This window comes from Anabas testudineus, chromosome 7 (assembly GCF_900324465.2).
Source record: "Anabas testudineus chromosome 7, fAnaTes1.2, whole genome shotgun sequence".
Lineage (NCBI taxonomy): Eukaryota > Metazoa > Chordata > Actinopteri > Anabantiformes > Anabantidae > Anabas > Anabas testudineus.
Genome location: NC_046616.1, coordinates 1,879,012 through 1,893,599, shown reverse-complemented (window position 1 = coordinate 1,893,599; position 14,588 = coordinate 1,879,012). Strand labels below are relative to the sequence as shown.

At 39.3% G+C, this 14,588-nt stretch overlaps 2 protein-coding genes across 6 annotated transcripts; both read left to right on the top strand.

Annotated features, from left to right (window-relative positions):
- The first annotated feature begins 315 nt into the window (after window positions 1-315).
- On the top strand, window positions 316-3,919 carry LOC113167512. 3 transcript variants are annotated; one of them, XM_026368196.1, is made up of 7 exons: window positions 316-477; window positions 1,663-1,995; window positions 2,082-2,177; window positions 2,307-2,405; window positions 2,785-2,907; window positions 3,153-3,292; window positions 3,707-3,919. In XM_026368196.1, exons 1-7 carry the CDS (start codon window positions 438-440, stop codon window positions 3,770-3,772), a joined length of 897 nt encoding a protein of 298 aa, XP_026223981.1. In that variant the 5' UTR covers window positions 316-437; the 3' UTR covers window positions 3,773-3,919. The 3 variants fall into 3 exon arrangements, with proteins under 3 accessions (XP_026223981.1, XP_026223980.1, XP_026223979.1); XM_026368195.1 differs by having other exon boundaries at window positions 2,082-2,405; window positions 3,162-3,292; XM_026368194.1 differs by having other exon boundaries at window positions 2,082-2,405.
- A 6,913-nt stretch (window positions 3,920-10,832) lies between these two features.
- On the top strand, window positions 10,833-14,450 carry LOC113167510. Of its 3 annotated transcripts, XM_026368193.1 has the most exons (7): window positions 10,836-11,079; window positions 12,271-12,603; window positions 12,690-12,785; window positions 12,915-13,013; window positions 13,393-13,515; window positions 13,761-13,900; window positions 14,315-14,450. In XM_026368193.1, exons 1-7 carry the CDS (start codon window positions 11,040-11,042, stop codon window positions 14,378-14,380), a joined length of 897 nt encoding a protein of 298 aa, XP_026223978.1. In that variant the 5' UTR covers window positions 10,836-11,039; the 3' UTR covers window positions 14,381-14,450. The 3 variants fall into 3 exon arrangements, with proteins under 3 accessions (XP_026223977.1, XP_026223978.1, XP_026223976.1); XM_026368192.1 differs by having other exon boundaries at window positions 10,833-11,079; window positions 12,690-13,013; window positions 13,770-13,900; XM_026368191.1 differs by having other exon boundaries at window positions 10,837-11,079; window positions 12,690-13,013.
- The last annotated feature ends 138 nt before the right edge of the window (window positions 14,451-14,588 follow it).

The window sequence follows — 14,588 nt, the reverse complement described above, 5'->3', positions numbered from 1 at the left end:
TGCCAGGCAGGAGGACAAGAGGACGACCAAAGAGGAGATATATGGATGTCTTAACAGAGGACATGAGGTTGGCTAGTGTTAGGGTAGAAGATGTTCATGATAGAGTGAGGTGGAAAAGGATGATTCGCTGTGGCGACCCCTGATGGGAAAAGATGAAAGAGAAGAATAATAATTTGTGATTCTTAATTGCCCTTAGGTGTGGATGTGTTCATTTGGTTTTAGAACAGTTTGATGATGAAAAACCTGATCCTCATCCCACTATCTAAAGCTGCAAACACATGTACACATGCACAGTTAGGGAGATAGAGGAAGGAAATTGTAAAGCAGTTTTAGCTTCCTGATTCATAGGATAAAGAGTGAACTGACAGTGGCAGTTGTGTTGCAGCCAAATCCATTTTCTCTCCTTCAAAACTCTTCTTCTCAGGAACAAATTCAGAATGGGCCTCCGCTATGTTGTGCTCTTCTGCTTCTTCACAGGTGAGGACTGCTCCAATTGTTTTATCAATCTGAAAAACAAATTGTAAATCAAAAGCTCAAATCTGAGCCATGCAAACATTATAATGTAAATACAGAGATACATTCTAAAAGGACACAAATTATATTTAGATCCTGAACTTGTGTCATGGAGTCAGCAAGGCACTAGGTTAACAGAAGAAACCCAGAAACATATGTCTACATGGATTTCTGAGATATACTGAGACATTTAGTAAAAAAACAGTCAGCAAACATCAACATGCTTGTTCCTGGAATAGTGGTATAAAGTCTGACTATACTTAGTTCAAGTCTTGTCTTTTTGAGTAATGATTGACTGAAAACATCCAGACTGTGTGGTCATCGCTTTGTTTCACTGACATCTGTAAAGTGCTGAAGTTAGAAAACTTTAGTATTTTGATATTAATAACTAGTAGTGTCTGTCTAGACCTTCCTGCCTCAACAGATTTACACTAACACCCTCAGATCTCTGTGATATTGTGGATCTCAAACAGAACTGGTCATATCTCAGCTTGACTACTGAAGCTGAAAGGGTTATCAGCTGGGTTAGGACAGCAGGGTTGTCCAAAATGCAGCAGCACGTCTCATTTTTGAACAGCCAAATAGTACACATTACACCACTATTCAGATTTCTAAGTAAAATGTTTTTTACAGATTAGTGATGTCTTCTCTTTTTCGATAAAACCTCTCCTCAATGGGTTAGGGTTAGGGTTAGGGTTAGGCAACAGGTTAGGTAACCCTAACCTGTAGGAAATAAACTGGACAGACCAGTACAATACCTGACACATGCAAACTCACACACATGAAGTCCAATATACTTTACGTTAGCTTATTGATCCTTACATTGTGTTAAGGCTGTAGGCTAGTTTGACCACTGTGTGTGTTTGTGTGTTCATTTAATCAAACCACAGATGATTTCCTGATAACACCACCATTATACCACCATCTCACATTATTGTCTCAGTTGTATTATGCTGTTGCAATGTCTCATTACAGAATAAAGTGATATCTTGTGATAAACTCTATCTGTCCTGTTCATCACAGGATATTGAGCAAATTCTATTATTTTACAAGAAGAACTGCTGCAAACTCCTGGAAAGTGATGAGCTGTCATTAATTTGTTTCACAGTGAGTCTGTTACTAACTGTTCCCCTTCTTTGCTCTCTACAGCGCTCTGGGGTGGAAACACCAGCATCACCGTTTTTCAAAAAAGAGAAATGACTGATTTCCAAATTCAATGGGAATTCTCATCCCCTGAAAGCATGAAGTTCTTCTGTAAGAGAGAATGTAAACGTGAAGAAGACGTCCTCATTAAAACACAGGAGAACAGAGCTCAGAGTGGCAGATACAGCATTGAATATAAAAGCAGCTCGTCTGCAGAAGCATTTCTGTATGTGACCATCGCAAACTTGACCAAGTCTGACTCAGGGCGATACAGGTTCGGTTTGGGGAGATCTGAGGTTTCGACTTCGTACGGCATCTTTGACGTCAAAGTTGTTGATGGTGAGTTTCTACCAAAACCATGAAACCTAATACATTTGACAGTGTATTCTGTTTAATTATTAACACGTTCTTTATCTTTTCAACAGCACAGGGGGAGGAAATCAACATCCATACAGGAGATGAAGGAGGAGAAGTCACTGTAGTGTGCTACTTCTCTTCCTCTAAAGGCAGAAAGTTCTTCTGTAAGAACGATTGTAAAGAAGGAAACGTTCTCATTGAAACAACTGATGTGCAAGCAGAGAACGGCAGATACAGCATCAGATATGGACAAGAATCTGTCACAAATAATTTTTTTCTACGTGTGACCACAGCAGCTTTGATCAAATCAGACTCAGGACCCTACACGTGTGGTTTGGGTGAATCTTTGTCTTCTGCTTCTTTCCAGAGGTTTGAGGTCGGTGTTATTAACGGTGAGTTAGAGCAACAAGAAAGTTGTTTTTCTTAATGTTGGTTTGTATCTTATATACAATTTAGTTCAGTTCAATTTTATTTGTATATCCACCAAATCACAGCAGACACATCTCAAAGCATTTTACTGGGTTTAAGGTTTAAGACCTTACAAAATATAACTGTATACATAATTATATAGAAAACCAACAACCCCACTGAGCAGCACCAGGAGACAGTGGAGAGGAAAACCTCAGATGATACCATCAGAGGGGAACAGAGAGGAGGGAGGAACTACACCAGCATCTTGTTTCTCTCTCCTAGAGTTGTTGATGATTGTTGTTGTTGTTGTTGATTATTGTTGTTGTTTTTGATTGTTGATGTTGTTGTGTTGTGCTCCAGCCACTTCCAAACCAGCCTCAACAGTCTCATCTCTGTCCACACTGACACCAACAACACACAGTCTAAGATCCAGTTCTGGAGGTTCCTCTCCCACCCTTCCTGAGACCACTGACCACGCTGCAGGTAGCCAACAGTTCATGAAGTTACAAACATTAATTCTTCACTACAAACAACAGTCTCAGCTAAAGACTCATGTTGATGTTGTTTACATGTGATATCTTATTTCACATTTGATGAAAGCACAGGACAGTGAAATGTAGGTCTGACCGTGTTTGATCAGGTCAAAGGTTTTGAAATAGCAGTAACAGTTTTCTCTGTTACCTCTATGAAAATGGATTTTTATGTATGTTCTCTTTCTTCTTCCCGAGTCTCCTCAGATGTCTCCCACCCAGTGTTCCTCTTACCTCTGGTGATATGTCTGTCTGTGGTTCCTGTGCTTTTGGCTGTTGTCCTGTTGTTTCTGTACAGAATCAAGAGAAACAGGAACTCAGAGAGCAGCTACAAGGAGGTGACTTACTGACATTATTAAACCTTTTCTCTCTATGTATTTTGCCATGTGCCACTTTTATATATTAAAAAATATCCAGGCCTGATTCTTCCTTGTGCACCTAAGTGTCTTTTTTATACTGAACCGTGTCTATGGTAGAGACTCTTTTTGTTGTGTGCGACACATCTTGAAACAAAAGTTCCCTCAGCTCTTTTATATCTTCTTTCATTAAGTCTTAAATGAAACTCTTATCTGCTGATATCTGCTTATATGTATGAACTGTATGTGTGTCTTCTTCAGGATCACTAAACAGTTTGTACTAAGACTAAGACAAAAACTGGACACAGACATTTTTAAAATAACTATGTATGCAGCTAACTAGTTGTTGATATTTCCTCACTGGCCTCTCTGACTAACTGTTGTATTCATTTTCAGTTGGTCGTCTATGAGAACTGTTCTCCAACGTCCACATGTGAAGCATCCATCCAGAACCTTGGTTGAGGCAGCGGGGCTCCACACAAACAAAGACTGAATTAACCCTATAAGGCCAATTGTATCATATTTGATACACAAAAATCTTTTGATTACATAATTAGCATAAACTTCTGATGTAACATAAAAAACAAACATTAAACATGAAAAATCTTACATTTTGAAATGTCTTGAAATGTTTTTTCAACAAAGTGTGCAATACACACTCCATTTAAAAATATAGGATGTTGTAGCTACTATTTATTGGACTGGGCTTTAAAGGGTTAAGACCTGGATTCTGTTACTATGCAGGTTAAAATGCTCATATATTCAACTATGAACCAGCTACTATGAGTGAACAGGGATTCAGTTTGGACCTTCAGAGAAGTTTACTGTTTAGAAACATTTTATGAAAACTGTTCATAGTGAAACATTTCACTGCACATCTGTCAAATGACTAAATGTTATTAAAAGCATGATATAAATTTCTTTCTCTTCCACTTTCCCCTGACACATTTATTTACAGTATAATCTGCTTTGTCCTTTAAGCTCCAAAAGTCATGTTAGTACAGAAAGAAAAGTTTTTTGGAATAAAGTTTGCTCTGTTAAAGTTGATGAAGACGTCCTGTGCAGTTCAGCTCATGTCTAAAAGCATGAATTAGTCTCTTTTTTCTACACTTTAATTATACTTTTAACAAATATTGTGAGGTGAAAGTTAGAACAAGTACATTTATACTTGTCTTGAAGCATGTATTGAAAGTAAATACCTATAATACTATATTTACAGGACAGTAATATGTAAAAAGTACTCCTGTGCATCCTCCTAAATCAGTTTTTCTTTACGCACCTTTAGAAACAATAAGTCCATAAGAACTCTTTTTGCCAAAGAGACTTCACCAAAACACCAAACACTGTTTCATACTGGAATCATTTTGTGGATGATTTGCTAAGGGAAAGTTCCAGACTTTAACTAACTAACTAACTAACTAACTAACTAACTAACTAACTAACTAACTAACTAACTAACTAACTAACTAACTAACTAACTATCTGATAACTAACTAACTAACTAACTAACTAACTAACTAACTAACTAACTAACTAACTAACTAACTAACTATCTGATAACTAACTAAGTTAAAGATGTATCTTTTAAACTCATTCATAACGTTTACCCAGTTAAAACCTACTGTAAAACATCTTTATCCTACACTATGTGACATTTTGCTGTGACCCCCCCGAGGCTGCTGTTAATTGATTGTGTGTCTGTGAAAATATTTTGGATTTACATTTGTTAAGTGTCTATAGGAGCACAGAGCTGCTGCTGCCCAGTGCTCATATGCTCCCTTCATGGTGAATGTTGGCACAAACTGACCCACGGGACACTGAGAGAACACACAAAGACTAAGACTGTGCACATTTATGAATTATTTAGTTGTAATTCACCGTGCGACATCGCTCAGCAGTATATTTATTTATTATTTATATTTTTGTCATTGTTTTACGTCTGGACAGGTTTGTAGTTAAGGTCAAGACCTAGAGTCCAAGAGTTAAACACCAAAATAGAAATGAAAGAAAAAGTGACGGAACAGTTTTAGTTAACCTCAAAGAGACTCAGTTTGCTGGGGAACCTCCCTCGATGCACTGAGCTCCTCTCTGATCTAAAGAGGACGAGGAAGAAAACGTATATGATGTTCCAGCTCAGGTATGAGCGGCCCCGCATCACAGCACATTAAGTCGGAGAAGATCCTCAACCATCGAGGTGAAGTTATCTGGAAGTTGAGTCAGGGAAACTGGACTTCCTTCTTGTTCGGTTGAAACATTTCACTACTCATCCAAGAAGCTTCTTCAGTCCTGGTAGCACACACAGAGAAATCCAGATGATGAACATAAACTAACCAGTTCAAACTACTATATTTACCAATCAGAAACATCCTGTGCCAATCTTTGTTGTTGAGGTTCTGCTGCTGCAGACACAGCATCCGGAGCCGGCACATGGTGCTGACCACCACTGTTCTGGGCTTAGTTAGGTTCACAGAAGTTCTCCAGCAGCTGGTTGAGGGTGAGAGAGTGGGATGGATGCACTGTCTCAAATCCAGAGGACCCGCTGCATAAAGTGGGTTTATAACATGGATTTGATGGATTTTTAAATTACAAAATCAAATCAAGCAAAATAAACTTGAATACTGTCTATAAAAAAGGGAAAGTATTAAACATGCAACAGGTTATATTGCAGATTTACATTACATTACTCTCATCTCATACTTTAGTCAGTTTGTATTTATTACTCTTTTTTTTGTGTAACATAAAATTGAATTACAAGCAAAAAGCTTAATATGCTGACTTTACAGTCATAGTTTATTCTTGAACACAGAAGCAAAAGAAAGACCTCAAACACTACATGAGCGCTCTCTGTGAGTCCAGGCTGTCATTTCCACCACAGGGAGGCGCAGTTGTACTGAAACATGCTGGAACCAGAATTCAACAGTTTGCTGTTGAGCACCCTGTGATTCCTGAAACTCAAATAAAATGACTCATCTCTGAAATGTACAAACATTTTTCTGTGTAAAAGCAGCTGTTTACATACGAAACGTGTCGTTTCCTTAGTTTAGTTTCTTGTTCTACAACTTTCCCATATTTTTACCACTGGGTTCCTCTAAGTGCAACAGGTGCAGCACATGTGTGTGTTTGTTTTACACTGACTTTTCCTGGTATAGTATATATAACACTTTTGGTTTATTTGTGCCCCTGAATGAGGATGATGCACTTACATCTACACACAGGTGTCAAGATACTTTGTGCTAATCTCCACATGGGAACACTTAAAATTAAACTTCCGGAGAAAGTTAAAGAGGATATGTCTCTTTGTCGGAGCCTCGATGACTCATAAACATCTAACACATGAGAAGCAGTTGAATTTAATGAATCCTAGCAACGCAAACTAGTTTGGTCAAATCATTTTTGAGGCTCCATTGAAGGTTGTCAGGACTCACCTTTAACGACAGGGTAAAGAGTTTGGAGGTTTTTCAAGCATATCCCATTGGATTGGATTGGATTGGATTGGATTGGATTGGATTGGATTGGATTGGATTGGATTGGATTGAATTGAATTGGATTGAATTGAATTGGATTGGATTGAATTGAATTGGATTGGATTGAATTGAATTGGATTGGATTGAATTGAATTGGATTGAATTGAATTGGATTGGATTGAATTGAATTGGATTGGATTGGATTGGATTGGATTGAATTGGATTGGATTGGATTGGATTTTTACCCGTTCTTGCTTGATACAGTTGCTTCTGCTGCTCAGCCGTCCACGGTTTCTGCTGTCTGATTGTCCTCTTCAGGAGGCTCCAGACATTTTTAATAGGAGAAAGATTTGAACTTCAGTAATGTCACTTAAAGCACAAAGATGATCTCAATGACAGGACGTCTTCTCATCTTACATCAACATCAATGTACTTATCATATAGACAGTACGTTAGTGAAAGGGTATAACTGTAAAAACAGGAAAATAGACTAACTCACCATGGACAGAAGACAAAGACAAAACTTCGGGTCATTGACTTGACTCGGAACAATGAGTCAGAGCTTACTGAATAAACTCAAACCTGATACTCAAGATCATTTTATGGGAAGAGCTGTGAACTAACACACCCAAAGTGAGTGAGAAAGAAAAGAAACGAAACTAACCTCAGCTAACAGAAGAAATTGGAACACGGGAAGTGAAAGAAGCAGCAGCAGAAATCATAGAAGCTGAGTGATTTTTCTCCATCTCCATCAACAGCAAAATCCACCTCTTTCCTAACAGAAATCAATTTAAGATGTAAATGTTTTTTAAGCGGGAACAATGTGGAAAGAATTACGACACTGAAGAGAAACTATAATTTGATGTAAACACACAACTGGCCTGGCTGATCAACTGTTGTATTAATTTTCAGTTTGTCGTCTATGAGAACTGTCCTCCAGTGTCCACACATGAAGAATCCATCTACCAGAACCTCAGTCCTGCCAGCAAGAGTCAAGACTAAAGCTGCTTTACACAGAAACACACACGACACAAGTGATCCCATCTGAGCTCAGACCTGGATTCTGTCATTATGCAGGTTAACATGCTCATATACTAGTTCAGAATAGCTGTGGTGTCTGAACATCATTTCTCTTTGGACTTCAGATGAGATTTCTGTTCCGCAACCTGCAACAGTTTAAACAGATTTAAATCCTGAAACAGCTCCTGTGTTCTTCACCCCTTTTAATTGAGAGAAACTATAACAAGGCAACAGCCTCTGCACTGTAGAATCTACAGGTCAAGAAAACACACAAAAACACAAAATACACAGTCCAGAGATGTCTTCAGTTCAGGTCCAGGCCAAAGCCAGAGCCAACAGAGACCGGGTGAGCGACTGAATGAATTCTTTGTAAAAAGAGGGTTCTGTGTAGAGTGGGAAGTGGATCTCATATGGAATATGTAGTAGAAGAAGTGTGGATGGGAAAGCAAAGTGTGGTAGTTATTAACTTTTTTAATGCTTGTAAGAAATTAGTTGTTGTTTTGTGTGGAAGTGTAATTAGTCCAACTTTATTTGTGGCTATGATTAATGACATATTTGATGAGGGGCCTCTGTACTGTGCAGCATTAGGTCCAGTTTGTCTAAGAACAGGCAGAACCTGCTGTTAACTTGATGATCCTGTTTGACTTTGACGCCGTCCTGTATGTTGATCCTCTGGCTTCTGATCCTCTTGTTACCACACTTGTTACTGAACCCACTGAAACTGGTCCGAGCAGATGTTTAAATTTGTAGGTGAAGGCAGCAACCAGTCAGCTCCTGGGAAACCTGTGCTCGTTCATGCTCAACAGCCAGTCAGAAACATTTCACTTTACAGATGGAATTTTATTGTATTAATAAAGAGTAAAAGTAGCAGCAGACTGTATTTGTGCATTTTTCTATAGAGGGCAGCCTTTGCCCACTTGTCAAAAGAATTGAACAACTGTAAACAATTAAGATATTTTATTAAAGGGGTCATATTATTATTTTCATGGTCTGATGTTATAAATATTCTTTTGTGAGGAGTTCAATGGTTTTTTTGAAGTGCTGTATCTGTTCATGTCCGTAACTGCACCCACCAACTACACTGTCTCACTCAGACTCTCTCAGGTGAGCTTCATGGGTTTGACCACAGCTCTGTGTTCCTGTGTGGGGACGTAATCTTTCTTTTCTTTTAGCCTTTTTATTATTTATTTATATATGTGTTGACTCTGTCACAGGACAGACCATGACAAAAGGAGTTCATTTAATATTTTGTCAATAGATCCTCTGAATGAATGAAACATAAACCCAAAATCCTAAATTAAGAATATTAATTTTGTCTGGTACATGTACACATAGTAATTTAATCCCATTCAGCTCATCCTGAACCTTCTCTAATACTAAATGTAATAGATCGTCATGGTATCTATTCTGAGATACAGTCTCCATTTGTTTTCTTTGGTGAATGTAATGTGCTCCAGGTTTTCACAGGTGACAGGTAACAGATAAGGGTGATTAAGGACAGAGATGGAAAGGTACTAACAACCCAGGAGAGTGTGCAGAAAAGATGGAAGGAGTATTTTGAGGAGCTGGTGAATGAGGAAAATGACGGGAGAAAGAAGGGAGGAAGATGTGGATGTTGTGGAGCAGGAAGTAGCAGAGATTGGAAAGGATGAAGTTAGGAAGGGAGAAGCGTTCTGGTTCCGATCTTTAAGAACAAGGGTGACACACAGAACTGCAGCAACTGCAGAGGAATAAAGTTGATGAGCCACACAATGAAGCTGTGGGAAAGAGTAGTGGAAGCCAGGCTTAGGAAGAAGGTGGAGATTTGTGAGCAGCAGTATGGTTTCATGCCCCATAAGAGCACCACTGATTTTTGCTTTGAGAATGTTGATGGAAAAGTACAGAGATGGTCAGAAGGAGCTGCATTGTGTCTTTGTAGATTTAGAGAAGGCGTATGACAGGTTGCCGAGGGAGGAGCTGTGGTACTGTATGAGGTCGTCTGGAGTGGCAGAGAAGTACGTCAGAGTAGTTCAGGACATGTATGAGAGAAGTATGACGGTGGTGAGATGTGCTGTAGGTCAGACAGAGGAGTTCAAGGTGGAGGTGGGACTACACCAAGGATCAGCTTTGAGTCCCTTCTTGTTTGCTATGTTGATGGACAGGCTGACAGATGAGGTCAGACAGGAATCACCCTGGACAATGATGTTTGCAGATGACATTGTGATTTGCAGTGAGAGTAGAGAGCAGGTGGAGGAACAGCTGGAGAGGTGGAGGTTTGCTCTGGAAAGAAGAGGCATGAAGGTCAGTCGTAGTAAGACAGAATACATGTGTCTGAACGAGAGGGATCAAGGTAGAAGCGTTAGGTTACAGGGGGCTGAGGTGAAGAAGGTGCAGGAGTTTAAGTACTTGGGGTCAACGGTTCAGTGTGATGGGGAGTGTGGAAAAGAGGTGAAGAGGAGAGTGCAGGCAGGTTGGAGCGGGTGGAGGAAAGTGTCAGGAGTGTTGTGTGACAGAAGAGTGTCAGCAAGACTCAAAGGAAAGGTGTACAAGACAGTGGTGAGACCAGCTCTGCTCTATGGGTTAGAGACGGTAGCAGTGAGACAGAGACAAGAGGCTGAGATGGAGGTAGCAGAGATGAAGATGTTGAGGTTCTCCTTAGGAGTGACCAGGTTAGACAGAATAAGGAACGAGTACATCAGAGGGACGGCTCACGTTGCCTGAGTTAGCAACAAAGTCAGAGAGGCCAGACTGAGATGGTTCGGACATGTGCAGAGGAGGGATAGTGAGTATATTGGTAGAAGGATGTTGGAGATGGAGCTGCCAGGCAGGAGGACAAGAGGACGACCAAAGAGGAGATATATGGATGTTATAACAGAGGACATGAGGTTGGCTAGTGTTAGGGTAGAAGATGTTCATGATAGAGTGAGGTGGAAAAGGATGATTCACTGTGGCGACCCCTGATGGGAAAAGATGAAAGACAAGAATAATAATTTGTGATTCTTAATTGCCCTTAGGTGTGGATGTGTTCATTTGGTTTTAGAACAGTTTGATGATGAAAAACCTGATATTAGAGTAAATATCATCCCACTATCTAAAGCTGCAAACACATGTACACATGCACAGTTAGGGAGATAGAGGAAGGAAATTGTAAAGCAGTTTTAGCTTCCTGATTCATAGGATAAAGAGTGAACTGACAGTGGCAGTTGTGTTGCAGCCAAATCCATTTTCTCTCCTTCAAAACTCTTCTTCTCAGGAACAAATTCAGAATGGGCCTCCGCTATGTTGTGCTCTTCTGCTTCTTCACAGGTGAGGACTGCTCCAATTGTTTTATCAATCTGAAAAACAAATTGTAAATCAAAAGCTTAAATCTGAGCCATGCAAACATCATAATGTACATACAGAGATACATTCTAAAAGGACACAAATTATATTTAGATCCTGAACTTGTGTCATGGAGTCAGCAAGGCACTAGGTTAACAGAAGAAACCCAGAAACATATGTCTACATGGATTTCTGAGATATACTGAGACATTTAGTAAAAAAACAGTCAGCAAACATCAACATGCTTGTTCCTGGAATAGTGGTATAAAGTCTGACTATACTTAGTTCAAGTCTTGTCTTTTTGAGTAATGATTGACTGAAAACATCCAGACTGTGTGGTCATCGCTTTGTTTCACTGACATCTGTAAAGTGCTGAAGTTAGAAAACTTTAGTATTTTGATATTAATAACTAGTAGTGTCTGTCTAGACCTTCCTGCCTCAACAGATTTACACTAACACCCTCAGATCTCTGTGATATTGTGGATCTCAAACAGAACTGGTCATATCTCAGCTTGACTACTGAAGCTGAAAGGGTTATCAGCTGGGTTAGGACAGCAGGGTTGTCCAAAATGCAGCAGCACGTCTCATTTTTGAACAGCCAAATAGTACACATTACACCACTATTCAGATTTCTAAGTAAAATGTTTTTTACAGATTAGTGATGTCTTCTCTTTTTCGATAAAACCTCTCCTCAATGGGTTAGGGTTAGGGTTAGGGTTAGGGTTAGGCAACAGGTTAGGTAACCCTAACCTGTAGGAAATAAACTGGACAGACCAGTACAATACCTGAAACATGCAAACTCACACACATGAAGTCCAATATACTTTACGTTAGCTTATTGATCCTTACATTGTGTTAAGGCTGTAGGCTAGTTTGACCACTGTGTGTGTTTGCGTGTTCATTTAATTAAACCACAGATGATTTCCTGATAACACCACCATTATACCACCATCTCACATTCTTGTCTCAGTTGTATTATGCTGTTGCAATGTCTCATTACAGAATAAAGTGATATCTTGTGATAAACTCTATCTGTCCTGTTCATCACAGGATATTGAGCAAATTCTATTATTTTACAAGAAGAACTGCTGCAAACTCCTGGAAAGTGATGAGCTGTCATGAATTTGTTTCACAGTGAGTCTGTTACTAACTGTTCCCCTTCTTTGCTCTCTACAGCGCTCTGGGGTGGAAACACCAGCATCACCGTTTTTCAAAAAAGGGAAATGACTGATTTCCAAATTCAATGGGAATTCTCATCCCCTGAAAGCATGAAGTTCTTCTGTAAGAGAGAATGTAAACGTGAAGAAGACGTCCTCATTAAAACACAGGAGAACAGAGCTCAGAGTGGCAGATACAGCATTGAATATAAAAGCAGCTCGTCTGCAGAAGCATTTCTGTATGTGACCATCGCAAACTTGACCAAGTCTGACTCAGGGCGATACAGGTTCGGTTTGGGGAGATCTGAGGTTTCGACTTCGTACGGCATCTTTGACGTCAAAGTTGTTGATGGTGAGTTTCTACCAAAACCATGAAACCTAATACATTTGACAGTGTATTCTGTTTAATTATTAACACGTTCTTTATCTTTTCAACAGCACAGGGGGAGGAAATCAACATCCATACAGGAGATGAAGGAGGAGAAGTCACTGTAGTGTGCTACTTCTCTTCCTCTAAAGGCAGAAAGTTCTTCTGTAAGAACGATTGTAAAGAAGGAAACGTTCTCATTGAAACAACTGATGTGCAAGCAGAGAACGGCAGATACAGCATCAGATATGGACAAGAATCTGTCACAAATAATTTTTTTCTACGTGTGACCACAGCAGCTTTGATCAAATCAGACTCAGGACCCTACACGTGTGGTTTGGGTGAATCTTTGTCTTCTGCTTCTTTCCAGAGGTTTGAGGTCGGTGTTATTAACGGTGAGTTAGAGCAACAAGAAAGTTGTTTTTCTTAATGTTGGTTTGTATCTTATATACAATTTAGTTCAGTTCAATTTTATTTGTATATCCACCAAATCACAGCAGACACATCTCAAAGCATTTTACTGGGTTTAAGGTTTAAGACCTTACAAAATATAACTGTATACATAATTATATAGAAAACCAACAACCCCACTGAGCAGCACCAGGAGACAGTGGAGAGGAAAACCTCAGATGATACCATCAGAGGGGAACAGAGAGGAGGGAGGAACTACACCAGCATCTTGTTTCTCTCTCCTAGAGTTGTTGATGATTGTTGTTGTTGTTGTTGATTATTGTTGTTGTTTTTGATTGTTGATGTTGTTGTGTTGTGCTCCAGCCACTTCCAAACCAGCCTCAACAGTCTCATCTCTGTCCACACTGACACCAACAACACACAGTCTAAGATCCAGTTCTGGAGGTTCCTCTCCCACCCTTCCTGAGACCACTGACCACGCTGCAGGTAGCCAACAGTTCATGAAGTTACAAACATTAATTCTTCACTACAAACAACAGTCTCAGCTAAAGACTCATGTTGATGTTGTTTACATGTGATATCTTATTTCACATTTGATGAAAACACAGGACAGTGAAATGTAGGTCTGACCGTGATTGATCAGGTCAAAGGTTTTGAAATAGCAGTAACAGTTTTCTCTGTTACCTCTATGAAAATGGATTTTTATGTATGTTCTCTTTCTTCTTCCCGAGTCTCCTCAGATGTCTCCCACCCAGTGTTCCTCTTACCTCTGGTGATATGTCTGTCTGTGGTTCCTGTGCTTTTGGCTGTTGTCCTGTTGTTTCTGTACAGAATCAAGAGAAACAGGAACTCAGAGAGCAGCTACAAGGAGGTGACTTACTGACATTATTAAACCTTTTCTCTCTATGTATTTTTCCATGTGCCACTTTTATATATTAAAAAATATCCAGGCCTGATTCTTCCTTGTGCACCTAAATGTCTTTTTTATACTGAACCGTGTCTATGGTAGAGACTCTTTTTGTTGTGTGCGACACATCTTGAAACAAAAGTTCCCTCAGCTCTTTTATATCTTCTTTCATTAAGTCTTAAATGAAACTCTTATCTGCTGATATCTGCTTATATGTATGAACTGTATGTGTGTCTTCTTCAGGATCACTAAACAGTTTGTACTAAGACTAAGACAAAAACTGGACACAGACATTTTTAAAATAACTATGTATGCAGCTAACTAGTTGTTGATATTTCCTCACTGGCCTCTCTGACTAACTGTTGTATTCATTTTCAGTTGGTCGTCTATGAGAACTGTTCTCCAACGTCCACATGTGAAGCATCCATCCAGAACCTTGGTTGAGGCAGCGGGGCTCCACACAAACAAAGACTGAATTAACCCTATAAGGCCAATTGTATCATATTTGATACACAAAAATCATTTGATTAAATAATTAGCATAAACTTCTGATGTAACATAAAAAACAAACATTAAACATTAAAAATCTTACATTTTGAAATGTCTTGAAATGTTTTTTCAACAAAGTGTGCAATACACACTCCATTTAAAA